The 18,202-nt window shown below is 42.3% G+C and overlaps 1 protein-coding gene across 1 annotated transcript; it reads left to right on the top strand.

Annotated features, from left to right (window-relative positions):
• Nucleotides 1-2,094: 2,094 nt before the first annotated feature.
• Nucleotides 2,095-17,971, top strand: pcsk7 (proprotein convertase subtilisin/kexin type 7). The gene is made up of 17 exons (XM_034097754.2): nt 2,095-2,211; nt 3,390-3,697; nt 3,951-4,187; nt 4,794-4,928; nt 5,320-5,485; nt 5,612-5,702; nt 5,957-6,011; nt 6,163-6,301; nt 6,392-6,492; nt 9,407-9,574; nt 9,963-10,067; nt 10,405-10,507; nt 12,890-13,046; nt 14,260-14,354; nt 14,466-14,571; nt 14,954-15,071; nt 15,787-17,971. Exons 2-17 carry the CDS (start codon nt 3,449-3,451, stop codon nt 16,072-16,074), a joined length of 2,313 nt encoding a protein of 770 aa, XP_033953645.1. The 5' UTR covers nt 2,095-2,211; nt 3,390-3,448; the 3' UTR covers nt 16,075-17,971.
• Nucleotides 17,972-18,202: the final 231 nt, after the last annotated feature.

The following is an 18,202-nucleotide window of genomic DNA, read 5'->3' as shown; positions in this document are numbered from 1 at the left end:
TAACAAACCTATATAAAGCAATGGAGATCACCTTTGTCTACAGTGGGTAAAATGGAATTTGTGGTGCTTACACTGCGTGATGGACAGGGAGACATCACTGTAAGAGTCTCACAAGACATTTCCCAAAGACTACAAAATGGTGAGTAAACAACTAAATTGCATTCCAACAATCTGGATATGATTTTAAATGATGTAAATTATTTTTCAGATAACAGTTTAGCAGCTGCACTTATGCAGCAAGCACGGGCTGCAACAAATGCACAAGGTAATCTATCATTTAAATCAAAAATGGTATTGTCTTTTAATGCAAATCAAACAAATGACATATTCATGTTTATTGTAAACAAATATTTAATTTTCTCTCAATCACAGTCCCTTTAGATCATGTCATTCTCCATACAATACATGTGGGATTTCTATTGCATCCACTTCATCTGCAACGAAAAACGCCAACGCAATTTCCGCCATTGCAAACCCAGCCAGTCAAGCCGACTCCGACTCCGAGCTGTCCGACTTAAGACGAGCATTTTGACACCTCCCCCGGCTGCGATCGGCTACTCTCGTCTACTTTCGAGGCGAGCCGCAACGCGTCTCAAACAAGCCTTATTAGGCTTGTTTGAGACAAGCAAGACCTGCGCAGACCTGCGCAATTGCGATCAACGTCTTGCTGGTGCGTTGCATGATGGTTAGTCATTTTGTCCGACTTGCTCTGGAGACTCGCCCACATGAGACTTTGAAATCTCGCGGGACAAAGACGCCCGCAGCCTTGAGAGCGAGGCGAGGCGAGTTGGCGCACTTGCTCTCCACGAGCTGCGGAAGCGAAATGCTTGATGGGAAACGGCTCGCTGGTATCTCGAGCTGAGCGCTCATTGGTGGTTTTTACCACGTGCTGCTGATGAAGCTCTCCAATTGGCTGGCAAAGGTTTGTTGTTGTTTTGTGTCAGTTTTACGTCGTCACATCCATTCCCATTTTTCATCATTGTTCCACAATGTTTATCATCATGAAATTAATATCTATATATTTTATACTATACTTGCACTGCTTACCGTTTTCATACTTTATATATCTTAGCATATTCATACACACTGTTCATACTGCTCACAGGCTGATATCTAGTGTATTAATACACACTGTTCATACTGCTCTCAGGCTGATATCTAGTGTATTCATACACACTGTTCATACTGCTCACAGGCTGATATCTAGTGTATTCATACCCCACTGTTTATTCATCATTTCATTCATTCTATATGTTATTCTGTAGATTGTGTACATTACTTTCCACTTCGCTGCTTGTTGCACCTGGTTAGAAGCTAAACTGCATTTCGTTGTCTCAGTACCTGTAATATGTGCAATAACAATAACGTTTCTCTTTAAGTTAAACCAAATCATTAAAATAAAATATATTGTAATGTAATGATTTGGTTTAACCTTATTTATTGAATACATCATTTAAAATGGCAAGATTAAATCAAATTGCATCCATGTTGTACACATCATAAAGCTTAAAGTGGCAGCTAAAGAGTTAACACAGCAGCAGGTCTGTTCAATTCATGCTCATTCAGCTTCATGTGTGCGGATCTGAAGGGACTGATCATTTGTAGCCTGTCCACCTATCAGTTTTGCAAACATTAAGAGGGAGGAGCATTTCTATTACATCCACTTCATCTGCAACGAAAAACGCCAACGCAATTTCCGCCATTGCAAACCCAGCCAGTCAAGCCGACTCCGAGTCCGAGCTGTCCGACTTAAGACGAGCTTTTTGACACCTCCCCCGGCTGCGATCGGCTACTCTCGTCTACTTTCGAGGCGAGCCGCAATGTGTCTCAAACAAGCCTAGTGTGTCTCAAACAAGCCTGATGTGCCAACTCGCCTCGCTCTCAAGGCTGCGGGCGTCTTTGTCCCGCGATATTTCAAAGTCTCATGTGGGCGGGCCTCCAGAGCAAGTCGGACAAAATGACTAACCATCATGCAACGCACCAGCAAGACGTTGATCGCAACTGCGCAGGTCTGCGCAGGTCTCGCTTGTCTCAAACAAGCCTACTACCTATAATTTTGGACCAATCAGGAGGCACGCACGACGTTTGCGAAATAAATCTATGACGTAATACGTTGATGTTGTGACTTCTGTATTGCGGAAATGAGGTGATAAGCCTAATGTTGCTCATGAATTTCACGAGGAACGGATGAAAGACGGTTTCAGTGGAAAGGTAGGATAAAGATTTATGATCGTGATTGATTGATTCTGATTTGACCTGTGCTATTTCACTAAAGAACAGCTATATTAAGAGTGAGCTTCGGGATATTAGCTGACTTACTATGGCAACAGCAATGCCTCGGTTGAAACTGGAGTACCAGTCCAAGTTCTGACTTTTATTCTGTTGTTCTACTGATGTATTTATTTTTATCATAGCTGTAATGTTACTATCCTAGTCCCAGTCTTTTATATGACTAACCCAGCTAGCTGTGCGATTAGCATACATGGCTTAATATAAACTAAATAATCAGCAAAATTGAGAGCTAGCTTTAGCCTACCAGACCGCAGGTGGTTCACCACATCCACATGCAACTCAAAAAGAGGCGGAATTTCAAATAATATACTGTCACTCTTTTAAAAATAATCTGTTGCTAACACTTCCCTTTAACGTTACGTGTACATGATATGCACATATATGCTTTATAATGTGGTCAGAGCAGCTGGCTGATGTTCGGTGTTTTGCACGAGGACAATCAGACAACTTGGGCGTTTGATCTGATGGGTCTTTATTTCTTATACAATTCATTATTATTTTTAATGGGGGCCCAAGGTCCCCCCCCCCACCCCATTATTTGACTGACAATGTATGGGGTTAGTGTAACACAACAGGTGTCTGGAGGACAACTAATTATTGGCCATGTATAAACCGTCGTGTTGGGAGTGACATATTACCCGCACCTCCCTAACAGGTTAATCTGGACGCAATTATAGTTTTTTTTTTTTCGTTTTTTTTGCTGATCACTGATTATAACTGCAGTTTACTTCATGTCCATGCCTGCATTTGCCACCTGTTCATGTCAACACAAGTATACATGTTTCACTTCAATGCAGAGGCATTTTCCTCTAATTATTTAAATTGTCTAAATGAACAAGGCTAATAGATTAGCATTAATCTGTGAAAGCCTCTTCACAGTAGCATGCATAGGAACACTGATGTAACCACAGTGTTAATGGAATGTGGTGCAGCCGCAGCTCTGTGAACTGGCGTCCAGTTAGTGCGATGCTGTGAATTTAATAAGTGGCCTCTGAATGCAGCACACAGACGATAAGCAACCAGCCACACGTTCCCATCTGGCCTCAAAACTAACAAGAGACCTTCTTCACCCTCGTCTGTCTTTGTCTTCTTTCCAGGTTGCTGTTCAGCTGATGAGGGCTTGCCTGGTCAGCCCTGTGTGTCACCCTCCGTTGCCATGGCAACACCCTATTATCCCACTTTCCTGGTCCTTCTTTTTGTTACCTCCATCACTCTCTTACTTCTGACTCTCCTGCCCTCTGTTTCCCCATCTACCTCCTCTCCCCCCTCCTCTCCCCCCTCTCCTTGGCCCTCACCCTCCTGCGGCCTGGGTCAGTCCTGGGCCGTCCGGCTCCTCTCTGACCCAGATCATGAGGAAGAAGACGGTGAACTGAGCTCTGTGAACCTGGATGTGATAGCAAACAGGGTACGCTACAGCTCATAAACAATTACTGCCAACATTTGAGTATTTTCTATATAGTGTTTCTGTGAATTCTCCCAAAAGTCAGGGATGATTAAGAACAGGGGTTTTGCTTTATGCTGAATCCTCCCCATCTGTATCCTATTTTCTGCAACAAACCCATTTATCTGCAGGGAATACTGAAGTTTGATTAGGGAACAACAAGGTGCCCGCTTTTAGAAATATTGTCCTAGTTTAATTTATCATCTCTGCATCCCAGGTAGCAGAGCAGGCTGGGCTGAAGAACCAGGGCCAGGTTGGACAGCTGAAAGGCCACTACCTGCTGTGTTCTGAAAAGCCTGGATCTGTAGCTAGTGTTTGGAGCAGGAGTGTCCGGCCTGGGGACATCCTGGCAGCCCACCCTCATGTCCTGTGGTACTCTCAGGAGCGAGTGCTGAGCCGCTCGAAGAGATCAATGGCCTTCAACGACCCCAACTACCCTAAACAGTGGCATCTGGTAAGAATCTAGGCTATTATTGTTCTTTGTAACAGTCTAGCTAACTGGTATATATCTATACACACAATGAAAATGATGTCCGCTGAAAGTGAAGTCACACTAGATGATATCAATTTGTCTCATGTCTGCATGTAATATTTGACTAAGTTGTAACTTTTTGAGCAATACGTTTCTTTTGTAACTCCTCAGTCAGTATACAAAGTACTACGTGAAGAGTGCAGGCACAGTACATCCTGTTGCACCTTCTATTACATTTCTTAACACACAGCATCCTGTATGTATAAAGGGCTAGGTAAGGTGGAAATATACACATGAGAGTTCACGTTACTAATCATTATCCAGGGTGATTTTATTCATTTTTCTTTTTCAACCATAAAGGTACTTTTGAGGTACAGAATCTCCTTCTCCAGGGAGTCATAGTCAAGATGGGAACCATACAAAAACCATCAGACAACCGAAATATTTTAAGGAAATGAAAATACTCTGTTGTGATGCTTATGCTTATCTTTGCACCACCGCAAAGTAGACACAGGAAATACCTGTACTTATTGGAATTCATTCCTTCACTGTTTGCCGTCTTCTTGCTTCCCTTATTTGTTTTGGCAGCACAATTTCAGAAGTAAAGGCATGGATATCAACGTGACAGGGGTGTGGGAGCGCAACATCACTGGCCAAGGAGTCACAGTGGTGGTGGTAGATGACGGGGTGGAGCACACCCACCTGGACATCCAGTCCAACTATGTAAGTGGAAACAAAAGGTTATTCCACACTATGAACAATGGACCGTAAATATTTAATGTTAAATCTAAGTGAGCTGTGTGATATGCTGTCATGGCTGAATATGAAGCAATTTGGATGTTTGGAATCATGACTGCAAGTGTCCTTTTTACCTCATGGTTACTTAAAGCAGAGCAGTACAGCGAATACATCTAATCTAAACTAAATTCAATTATATTTCCTATTATAGTTCAGTGATTAACACAAATAATGTGTTGTGAGAGTTTCTCATTGTAGTAGCAGTTTTTTTTCTAACTCTGTGTCTACTGCACCAAGTCTGAATTGAATTGCAACCTTATCATTGCTGTGCAAACCAGACATTCATTTTCCAATAACAATTTCTCTACCCTCTTAGAGTCCTGAGGGCAGTTATGACTTGAACTCCGATGACCCCGACCCCATGCCTCACCCAGACCCCCACAGCGACAACCACCACGGGACGCGATGTGCCGGAGAGATCGCAGCCGTTCCCAACAACAGCTTCTGTGCTGTGGGGGTGGCCTACGGCAGCAAGGTGGCAGGTAAAGACTTTTTGGAATATTAAACTTGGACTTCCTAATGTAAATAACCCAAGAAAATGACAGAAGCTAAAACGTTGGGTTAGCAATGGTGTGGTAAAACATGTCTCCCTTGTTGTTTTTGTTCAGGAATCAGAGTCCTGGACGGCCCTCTGACAGACAGCCTGGAGGCCATAGCCTTCAACAAGCACTACCAGATCAACGATATTTACAGCTGCAGGTAACAAAGACCTCTCTTTTTAATCCCTGGTATTTATTGAATTAAGTTGCTTTTCTAACAGTAAAAATGTAACGGTAAAATATCAGTAAAAATATCACATATGTTCATTTGTCACTTATTCAACAAAGCCCTGACAGCCTTTGTTTGCTCTTAATTTGAGGTCTGTTATATTTAAGTGCTATGTTTTACTATGCCATATTACATTATGAGGAAAATCTTGCTTGGAATCTGATTGTGGCTCAATTCTCCTCTAGTTGGGGTCCAGATGATGATGGACACACTGTGGATGGACCCCATCCCCTGGGCAAGGTAAGAAAAAGGCTGATTGTGTGGATGTTGTCCTGCAGGAGGCAGTGCACTGCAAAAGATCGTTTACAGCAGTAGAGTAGCCATGTAGAAAAACTCCAAAGTACAAACGTCCCTCTTCTTATCACAGCATGGCCATTGTTTTCATCCTCAGGCGGCGCTGCAGCACGGGGTGATTGCAGGCAGACAAGGCTTCGGCAGCATCTTTGTGGTTGCTAGCGGCAACGGAGGTCAATACAACGACAACTGCAACTATGACGGCTACGCCAACTCCATCTACACCATCACTATTGGTAAGACGCAAAAGTGTGTAAGTGTTTTGGATGTGGATATTTGGGCATCGGGCCATCAATAATTATTTTGTGTGTGTTTGTATTTTGTAGGTGCGGTTGATGAGCAAGGAAAAAAGCCCTTCTACGCTGAAGAGTGTGCATCCATGCTGGCTGTCACATTCAGCAGCGGGGGAAACAAGCTGAGGAGCATTGTAGGTCACACACACACACACACACACACACACACACACACACACACACACACACACACACACACACACACACACACACACACACACACACACACACACACACACACACACACACACACACACACACACACAGTCTGGCTTAAGAACCAACAGGGATGCAGGAAATCAATGAAGTAGGTGTCATGAAGTGATTTTTGGAGTTGGTCTAATCAAGGTTAATAAGCAGGGGGGCACATAACTTTTTTGACCTTTTTGAGGGGTACTTGACTTTATGAACGGGGGGAGGTGCGCTAGTGAGCACGCTCATGAACTGTTCGCCCGTGCCTCGCAGCAGTGTTACTGTGCGGAGCGCACAAAGCAGACCCTTCACGCGATGGGGAGGGGTAGAGCGAGGGATCGCAGATGCCGTCATGCTCGCGGACGGATTAAAAAAATTAAACCTAAATGGCTCGCGAATTATACTTTGGTGGCCGTTAATATACCTGGGCGGCCCGCCCAAGTAAAGTCTATGTGTGGGAAACCCTGCTATCTTACCAGTTCTTATGCAACTCGCAAATATCTCTCTCTTCTCTCTTTTCTCTCTCTCTCTCTCTCTCTCTCTCTCTCTCTCTCTCCATCTCTCATTTTAATCCAAGTTAACATATAGTTATTTCTCTAACATATAGTTACTTCTCTATGTGCTTCTGTGACACCTGAGAAGATAAATGAACGTACACAGTAAAGTGCTGCTGTCAGTCACAGGAGTTTAATTTCCAGAGTCACAGTGAAACGGCAACTTCCAACTTCTCTTTCAAAAACCCTCGGACATTTGTAACAAAGCTAATGACTTAAAACTAAATTTGTTTATAATTTCCCTTTGTAAAAAAACTTGAACCCAGCGGTTCTGATGGTGGTTTTTATGAATGTTATGACAAGTAACTTCATCAAAGTCTATTATAATTTTTCCTATTTTAACAATGGAATAATTGGTTGTATTTTTTCCATGAAGTCCGCAACATGACATGTAAAATATATATGTACCCATTTCGGTGTGGTCTGAAAACCTTAATTTTATTGATTATGACAAATGTTTAAAAAGTCATGAGCAGCACCACATCGGGAAGACAAGAAGCTATTTTTATCTGAAGCGATGACGAGGGAGGATGGCTGGAGTAAAGGCCGGTCGAAGCCACTGATTTTATTTTCAGTTGTTTGAGTGTTACCATCGCAACACAGTTTTTCCCTGGGTTATCATTGCCTGGAAGAGAAGAGCTTAGCCAGGATGGGCTCTCTCACGAGAAATCGGATCAACCAATGACCGCCAAGTGCTTACCACACTAGTGTATTAATCTTAAGAACCCATTTAGAGTCCATCAAGAACAGCTGCCTTCATGAATGAGCTTTATGTCAGTCTGTAAAGTCTGGGATTGTCATAAAATAGGAGTTTTCCATCCATGATCGGTATTGGAAATTGTCCTGATGGCAGCTTGTGCATTTTATTTTCAAAAAGGTTCCTGTCCATTGATGTTATTCTAGAGACTAATCCAGCAATCATCCTTGATTATGCTAGCGCTAAGAAAGAAAAACAAGGGATAACATATAATACATTAACAGAGAGAGATTTTTGTTTTTTTAAACATCCTGTAAATCAAGTTAAAGCCTCATAGGGATTACAATCTTGTTTCAAGAGTAATGGATTCACTAATTCAATATAAGGGGACATTTGGGAATCAAGAAAACAATGTCTAGCCTCCAGAGGCTTATATAGTCTCATCATATAGATAGCTCCTTAGCTCCACCTTCTGCATGACTGGAACAGCTGTTGGGGAAGGGCCACACGTCCTCCTCATGTAAACACAGAAGGCTTAGAATTCTTCAACCTCACATCGCTGCGGTCCTAATGTGTGTACCAGAGTGTTGTGTACATAGAGGGCAGTGTACATGGAAGACATATGAGGTGTCTATGATCATGTACACCTTGCATATTGGTGGATATTACTGTCTACTAGATGCCCCACACATCGAGTCAAACCTGTAATCTCTTCCATTAATCCTTCCTTTCCTACCTTTGTTCAGTTCAACCACTATGTAACTCGTTTTTATTAGAGTCTTATATAGATATATATCTATATAAGACCCAATACACCGGGGTGTTTAATGCCATTTCAAGATCAATGGTCTAAAGAATGAAGTTGTCTCTCAGAAACTGTCTTTAGTGCACTGTAACTTAATTACCTAGTGTAGACAAGACATATATTTAGTTATTATATTAAAATTATATAAAAAAATGCAGACAGTTTTTAATGAATAAATAAACGATCATTTAAGTTGATCAGCAATGTTATTTCTCAATTGTTAGTATTTATTAAATGCTTTTTACTTATCTGATGCTAAAAAAGGCATTATATATATCAGCCACCTTTTTTTTCTTTTTCTTTTTTAATAATAGCATTTGCCATTTGAAAAAACCTTATCAGTCGACCACTAATTGTCCCTGTACTACTCTTCATTTTCATCTTTACATCAACGTGTTTCTTTCCCTTTACATCCTTTCATCTCTTTAAAGGCTGGAGCTCCCTCGGGCTTTAAACCCCTCTCATACATGTTTTCCATGAACTGTACACACAGACAGTGTTGACCTCTGACCTCCTGCAGTAAATATACCGTTTTGTCAGGAGGGCTCTTTATGGCCCTGGTGCCGGATGAAGAGTTATCCTCAAGTTGTTAGTTTAGGTTGAGAACCTTTGTGCCTTAGCAAAGCTTGTGTTGGATGTACTTTTTCGAAAGGTTTGCATTCAATCAGCGGTTAATGTAGACTTACACATGAGAGTGGCAGTTTGTGTAGACTCCTGCCAGAGCTGTTGCCACCCTTGTAGTGTGTTTGTTCTCTGCATAACGTTCCATGGTCGTACTCAGCCCATCCGTCTTTCCACAGGTGACGTCCGACTGGTCCATGCTGCAGGGGACCGGCTGTACGGAGGGCCACACTGGCACGTCTGCTGCGGCCCCCCTGGCGGCGGGAATGGTGGCCCTCATGCTGCAGGTCCGTCCCTGTCTCAGCTGGAGGGACGTGCAGCACATCATCACCTACACCGCCACCATGGTAAGACTCAGGAAGTGTGTCACTGCATAAGATGTTACTGTATAAAGACCCAGCACGACAATGCAGATTGTTTTTTGCTCAATGTAACTGGGACCCAAATATGCTGCTTCGTGCTACTATTGGTCAAAAACTGCAGGCCATCTTTAATGTGACCTCAATTTAAAAATAATAAAATGAGTATTTATCTTGGTTTATGTTTTTCCTGAGTCATTGAATCTCCTGTAAAAGAAGAACATGTGATGATCACTGTTTGCAAACGATAGATTACTTCTTCAGATTGAATTACTTTTTTTTCCAGGCCAATCCATTTATTGACTGATTGTTTTTTCCACAAACGTTATGTTTAGTGCGTGATGTGTGTTCTCTATATCTCTATCTGTTCTTACAGTGTGACAACAGTGCAGACTGGAGGACGAACGGAGCTGGTTTCAACCACAGCCACCAGCACGGATTCGGTGTACTCAATGCGTGGAGACTCGTCAACGCTGCTAAGGTATATAAGGACACAAATCACTATATATTTTAGATTGGTTACTCAGCCGTGGATCAATAATGTGTCTGGTGCTCCTAAAGCTTCCAAGATACTGGATCAAAGGAAAGGGGAACGTTCTTATCGGTTTATTAACATAGACTTCACAAAATATATTTATTTAGTTTTCTCTGTGTATAGGCTTCCTTGTTTTCCCTTATTTGTATCTTGGATCTTAGCCTCTACAATAAAGGCTCTTCAATATCTCCTTCCTTGTTGTTACTTGCTCTTATATTTTGGAGTGCCTGCATTGCATTCCTGTTTATCATGATGTTAAAATTCCTTCCACACTCTGTCTCAGGTATGGGAGTCAGTGCCGTTTCTTGTGTCCTATCAGAGCTCAGTAATAAAAGAAGAGCAGCGCATCCCAGCTTATCCCGGTGAGATGATCCTCACCTGGAAAGGTAACCCACCTCTCCCTCTCTCCCTCTCTCCCCCACCTGGTATTGGACAGCTGCCTGTTGAGTTTACACACTGCACCACAGCTGACTCCCGCCCTCCCTCCCTCCCTGCCTGCTCCTCACTCAGTCTGCCTCTCCTTATAAGGCAATGTTCTCTTGTTTGTTAGTTTCTGTGTCCACATTGAAATACTAGATGACGTTTTTTCCAAATTCTTCCTTTAAAAAAAACCAAAACATTTTCCCGCTCTCTGTCACTGTATTTGACAACTCTCCTCAGTTCCTTTTTGCTCTTCTCTTGCTCTGATTCTGTTATATTCCACTGTCTGTGTATGTGTTCTGTCTCTAACTTCCTCACACACTCTTTCACACATGGTGACCTCATTCTAGCAAAAGCCTTTTCCTCTACCTCGTCCGTTTCCCCCCCTCACTCGATCTGTATCTTCCCTCTTTTATGGGCTCGTTGTGGTAAGGGCCACTGTGTGTGTGTGTGTGTGTGTGTGTGTGTGTGTGTGTGTGTGTGTGTGTGTGTGTGTGTGTGTGTGTGTGTGTGTGTGTGTGTGTGTGTGTGTGTGTGTGTGTGTGTGTGTGTGTGTGTGTGTGTGTGTGTGTGTGTGTGTGTGTGTGTGTGTGTGTGTGTGTGTGTGTGTGTGTGTGTGTGTGTGTGTGTGTGTGTGTGTGTGTGTGTGTGTGTGTGTGTGTGTGTGTGTGTGTGTGTGTGTGTGTGTGTGTGTGTGTGTTGTGTGTGTGTGTGTGTGTGTGTGTGTGTGTGTGTGTGTGTGTGTGTGTGTGTGTGTGTGTGTGTGCCCACCCGTACCTTAGAGTTGCTGACAGTTTAATTAAAAAAATAAATGTCAAATCAAACTACTATAATAAACATTTTTCCATTCGATCTCCTATTCAATCAGTCTCGGCCAAATCTCTGGCAGGCTATTTTCCAGAGTTCAGTCTGCCTGTCATACTGCACTCAGCAGTGTTTGTTGTTGTAGTGCCTCTGAAGCCTTTCAAACGGCTAGACTTCCATGTGAATCATAAAACCAGTCGAATCCACAGTATTGGATTGGATTGCCTTTAGCTGATGTATAAAATGATTCAGCAGTTGAACTGTGCACTCATAGATAATCTTGACAGCAAATATTGAGTTTATTATCAAACAAAGAGAAAGAATGGGATCAAAGAGGGAAAAAAGGGATGGATTTTGTTCTGAAAATGAGAAAAACACATGACGGAGGACACAGTGTACCTCAGAGAGCACTACATTTCTCCTTTCTTGTCAAGAAAGTATGCTCCGAGCTTATAGTCACTTATAGATGTTATTAACGCGCCCTGTCCTTCATAACAAATATTAATAATAGGGGCTGCTATTGCTCATGAAGCATTCATTCATTCCAAGCCGCTGCATTCAACATGGCAAAGTTCCCTTGGGAAAGCTACTGAGCCACAAACGGCATGGCAAATGATTTGTGAGTGTGTGAGTTTCTATTGATCCTGATGAGCAGGGGGCTTCTCGCTTGGCAGCCTCTTCCTCTCTATGAATGTGAAAGGGAATGTGAATACTGCAGTGGTTGCAAAGACTAGAAAAGGATCATATAAATGCAGTCCATTAAATTGATTGCCTTGTTGATTCAAGCAGTGGACATCTAGTTGGCTATGAGCCCCCCAGGCTTCAACATGCCATGCCTTTTATCCAACTCTAACTTCAAATCATTTGCAGCAGCAGAAGAACAAATATTTGCTCAATCCCTGCCCTCTTTGTTTGCCCCTCCACTTTACTCATTTCCCATCGACTGCGCTCGCCTCGCCCTCTGTGCCTCTCCTCCACTGGCATCTCCTGACCGTCCCTCCCCTCCCTCTTTCTCTACATCTGTCCCCTGACTCTCGGTCTTTCATTCCACACCTCTGCTGTTTACACTGCTCACCCCCTGCGCCCCCCCCCCCCCCCCCCCCCGCGCCCCGAGGACGTGTGCAGCCCTACATGGTCAGAGAGCAACACGGCTCATTAGCAGTCAGAGCCCGGGAAATACCAGACACTTACAGGGGCAGGGCGGGGGGTGGTGAGGACCACTGACAGATATTTTTAAGGGCAGAATGTAAAGAATAAACATCAAGAGTCTGATGCCAATTTGCCACTTTTTTACCCAGAATGCAACAATGGTCAAACTGATGTATTTTGAGGAGATCATCCTCTAATATCAGTTCATCCATCCATCCATTTTATCATTCTTATCTTGGATAATTGGAAAACAGAATAAATTGCAATCTGTGTGCCATTAAGATGTTCTCTAAAAAAGTCTTAAAAACAGGGTGATTGCATAATAATGTTTCTAAAGATTTGTTGTATTATGTTCAAATAATATTGAAGAGTAAAATGTACTCCCTCCCTCTCAGTCTCTGCTGCCGACCTGAAACACTCTGGAATGAAGACACTGGAACACGTGGCCGTTACCGTGACGTTAACCAACCCTTGCCGTGGCAACGTGGAAATCGTGTTGGTCTGCCCCAGCAATATGACGTCAGTCATCGGGGCACGCCGCGCCATCGACAGGTACAAACCCACACATTGATATCATTTGAGAACAGTAAAACGTCACTTGTTCAAAAGCTAAGAGAAATCTTTGTCTTATTTTAAGGGGGACCTATCATGCAAAATGCACTTTTTAATGTCTTTTATACATGAATATGTGTGTATTTTGAGAAAAACACTTCATAGACATGTTTTTTATATATCTGAGACCTATGCTATTGCCTAAAAATAGCATGATAGGTGACCTTTAATAGGAGGATGAGATTTAGGTCTTATAGACACAAAGGGAAATCAGCATTAATCCCACATAACTGTACGTCAGATGTTAAAAGGATAGACTGGATCGTTACAAGGAAGTTTGTATGAGGTTCTCATCCATAGTCAGTGTATCACAATGTATTATACATTGCACAACAAAGATGTAGCTGGATTTATCGCTGTCTCCTTTTGCTCGTTTGTGTTATTGTGGATCGTTAGTGAATACAAACTAACCTTTTAAAACACCTAAAGTCCCACAGCAACAGAAACAAAACCCATTGAGGCAGAGGTAGACCAGATACTCAGTCTCATGTAAAGTCAAATTACTGGGGTTTACTTTTTTAAATGAGTGTGACGGCTTCATTGCGAGCATAGCCTTCAGTTCATCACTGGAAAAGGGTGTCTGACGGCTCAGGTGTAGAGGTGGAAATATACCTACCTCGTATAACCCCACAAAAATCCGAACTATCCCTTTAAACCAGAGGTTTAACCAGTAGTTGGCGGTTCTAGTGTTAACATACATTTAAATTAAATATGTGTAATTGCAAATGCCCTATATGATTTTCTTACCTAGAGTTCTGCCTTTTTGAACAGACTTTTTGAATCCTAGCTATATTGTCTGCAGTTCTAGGGTTAATTTGAATCGAATATGATTTTCATCGGTCTAAATTAGATTTCAAATGATTAACTGTGTATGTAATGAAGATCACAGTGTGGCTTGAATCCATTTTCATAACCACTGATTTAAATGCGGAAACTGGGCTTATTCATCAGAATTTTGTATGACTTGACTTGATTTGCTTGACCTGAGCAATGACTTGACTTGCTTGACTCCCATCACAGTGACTTAGGACTTGCTTGATACTTGTAGGTCAAGACTTGAGACTTGCTCATGACTTGCACATGTGGGACTTACTCCCACCTCTGCTTTAAACTATAATCTAATAATGTTGTATATTTGTGTTTTTGCACACAGAGACTCTTCAGGCTACCAGGACTGGACCTTCTCTACTGTGCGCTGCTGGGGAGAGGAGGCTGAAGGCCAGTACGTCATCAAGATATCTGACCACAGTAAGACACAGTCACACAACTGACATGTCCCCATTTCTGTCATTTTGTTTCATTGTGACCTCATGTACACGTCCCCCCCCCCCCTACTGACCCTTCTCTCTGCTTCTGTAGAGGAGCCATCCGTTGAGCAGTGTGCTTCTGTGGGGTTCTTGAAGCAGTGGCAGTTGACTCTGTATGGTTCCTCTATGACTTTCAGCGAGGTCAAGGAGAGGCAGAGGTAAGAACACGCTGCCATATGGACATCTTCAGTTTTGTCGAACGCCTGTTTGCCCTGGATTTGTGTTTTTGTTTTTTATTCCCATTTGAATTCGTTGTAGCATACTGATTTGATTCAGAGCATTTTAATTAGCAAAATTCAGAAAGTTGATTAAGTATTCGAGTAATGTATGTTGCATGTTTTTAATTGTATTGTATTTACTTGTTTAAAATGAAATGTGTTTTAGGTTGACTTATAAAATATGTCCAGGGACTACAGATGAAAAATATCTTCTTGGCTAACTCTGGCACACTCAATGTTAATTAATGTGCACTGTCCCTGTTAAATAAATAAAATAAAAATAAATGATCTGCTTGTTGATTGGCTGTTCATTGATTGACAGGCTGGTGGAAGAGGCTATGAGTGGAAAGTTTCTGGACAACAGCTTCTCTCTGCCCTGCCCTCCAGGCCTGGACATCCCTCCAGAAATCATCAGCCCCTTCACCTCCAACAGCCTCAAGGTAAACCGTTCACTTTTGACCATCTTTCTCTTTAATATGAATGTCTTCACAGAATAAAACCAATAGTTCTGATACTGGGACATTACAAATGTTCATACTGACTCACTATGTCAGACATGTCAGGAACACGCCTCATGACATTAAAGTTCAATTTCAGGATAATATGGAATTGCTAGCCCAACATTATTTATTTTTCCTTTTTTGTGGATATTATTTCAAAGGAACAGACACCTTTCTTTAATGGCAGATCTAGACCTCAGATGTGTATGCTATATAACCATAACCTCTCATTTGAAACCTTATACATCTGTGAAATTGGGGGATAGACACTGGCTGGCAAGAAGTTCTTCCTGCCAGTTACTTTGTGTTAAAAAAATAAACAAATAATGCTCACCTTCATTTAGGATTTGGATGTGAAATTTGACGTTGTGAGAGTCAAAGTGAATTAGGTCAACCCATGCATCTTTGAAGAAGTATTAAAGTGTTTTGCCAACCTTATAGCAAAGATGAAAATCAATCCCATAGACCTTCAGTCATAGATCCCAGCTAAACCACACCAGAAAGGAATACTTAGGTCACATTCGCTCATCCATTTGACTTTCTAGTTCCCTCTTTTGTAACTGTTCTTTCTTTTTATCTTTAACCACATCCACACATGCATCCTTCAGTGATTTACGTTCTCGCTCCGTCTCTCTCCGTTTGTTTTCCTTTCCAGTTCCTGCTGTTGCTGGGCTGCTTTGCTCTCTTCTGGTCGCTCTACTACACACTGGAGGTCACGCTGGCTCACATGAACCTCAGGGGCCTCCTCTGCCTGCGCAAGAGACGGGGCCAGGGCCACCGGGCCAGGGGGGGGCGCCGGGGGAGAGGAGGAGTGGAGGAGGCATTGCCAGAGGAGGAGGAAGTGAAGGTGGAAGAGGAGCAAGACTCCGGGGTGGAGTTGCATGCAGTGTTTGCATCCGAGACCCAAGTGCCGCTTTTAAATGGAGACTGGCCGGCAACATAACAATGGGGCTATATCCCGTCTCTCTCTTTGCTCATTGGACGTCTCAGGCTCTCACTATCTTCTCCAAACATATTCAGCCTCTAGTCAACTGTATCTGTGGTGCTGTGCTGCAGATGGAGTTGACTGAGAAGTGGACCTTTTGTCTGTATTCTCCAAACACGTGGCCTTTTATGAAAATCTTACTTTGTGGCAATGTGAGTATGTGTTGGGCAGTGGGTGTTCTTGTGCACCTGTCATAACCTGTCCTCTAAACATAACAATGAAATAAGGACAATCCTTTTTAAAGTGGGGATATTAAGCCGGTCCTGGGGTTACATTTCCCATCAGGATTAGGTTTGGGTCAGGCATGAACTGGAGAGGGACCTTATATGGTTTAAAGGGACCGTTTACTTCCAAGTTAAACGAAAAACTGAAAAAAGTCTTGATGATTTAAGTAAATCAGGGGCGCGTTTTATTAAAATCGCACACTCTCATAGAACGGTTAAATTCAGTAAGCATACTCCAACCTCGTATTTAACCAGTATAGCTCACTACTTCTCAAACACAGCCACTTTTTGAAACCTGTTGAAACACTCCGCTTAACAGTCGTCCCCTTGCACAGGCACACTACTCATTGTGCAAGTTGGAAATGTCTTAAATGCCGCCCCCTTTTATTTTTTCATCAAGACCTTTCTCTCTATCAGAACTCAAGGTGAGTCATTGATATAGTATTATAAGGTTGAAGTGTTCCTTTAACGTGTCAGTACAATTGCATGTTTGCATGCGTGAAAGGGTAAACACAGAATGGTCTGTGTACATGTGTTCCCATGGAAGAACTGAGCTTCTACTAGTGGGGGTAATCAAACCAAGAGAAAGATGGTTTGTTTAAAGAAAATGTGATGTGCACTATAGGAATGTACAAATATCGATATGTGTGTGAGTGTGTGCTGCCCCTGAGTGTGTGTGTACTGTGTGTATGTTGTGACATGAGCGGGTGTGTGTTCTGTGACATGAGCGGGTGTGTGTGTGTGTTCTGTGACATGAGCGAGTGTGTTTGTTATGGTCTTCCCTGGAAAACGTTTCCTCAAATATGAGGCTCCATGAGATTGCTGAGGTGTTATTTGATGTATTTTATTTTAAAGTCTTGGGTTATTATCTGCAGGTTATAACCAACTACTGATAAAAACTTGAAGTGGGATTTTCAAGTGTGGGATTTGTATAGGTATTTTTTTATGAAGTGTAATATATACACAGTGTGCCTGCTGTACAGATATATATCAAGTGTGTTTAATGATTTATACACATTGTTTTGTAAGAATGTATTAAAGAGTTCTAATTTTATAATGTAAGGAGTGTTTGGAGGGAAACTGGAAGCTGTGTTTTGCTGTGCAAGTCACAGGTGATCTGAATGATAATAAAAGACTTGATGGAAAATCCTCTGAGATTAATGTTTTCAACACGGGGAAAGACGTAGTTGTTAGGGAAATTATTGTCTTAGACTCGTAGATATGACGTGCAGGACCAACCCTGACGTCTGTTACCTCCTTTAAGGACATAGGCTGCTTCAGCCATAATATTATTGTTCCCATTCTGTGACCGGTCAACATTGGTCACAGATGGTCTGTTGTTGTGGGTGCACTGGGACACTTCCTTCTTTGTTATTTGTGGACTCCAAGGTGTGACATATTCGAGGCCATAAGTGACGAACGCAAGTAACTCAGTGTGCCCAACTGTTTAAACTATCTTATCAAAATATGTTGATTACTCTCTGTGAAACCAGTTAAATGGGCTAACAAGAGAGAGGCGCTCCATAATTGACGTGGCAACTCTCCCGTGCAGTCAGAACGTGACTGCTGTGACTTGTGATGTGAATCCTCCGGCCGTAACTCCAAATAAACCTCCAGTGTTTGACATCGAAGCTCCTGCTCTACCGTGTCTCCTTCCTGAGTCGGTGACTCCCACTGCATTGCTACACAGAAGTTTCCCTTACAGTAGTAACACACTTTTTAGAATCAGTGATACTGATTGATATAATATGGTTGTTTTTACACGATTTTGTGTTTAGCAAGACTAGTCTAAAATACATATAATGTAACATTTACAAATTGCAATTCCTAAAACCACACTGCAAGCATGCCCTAAATCTAAA

This window comes from Pseudochaenichthys georgianus, chromosome 13 (assembly GCF_902827115.2).
Source record: "Pseudochaenichthys georgianus chromosome 13, fPseGeo1.2, whole genome shotgun sequence".
In the NCBI taxonomy this organism is placed as follows: Eukaryota; Metazoa; Chordata; class Actinopteri; order Perciformes; family Channichthyidae; genus Pseudochaenichthys; species Pseudochaenichthys georgianus.
This window is presented reverse-complemented; position numbering and strand designations above follow the sequence as displayed.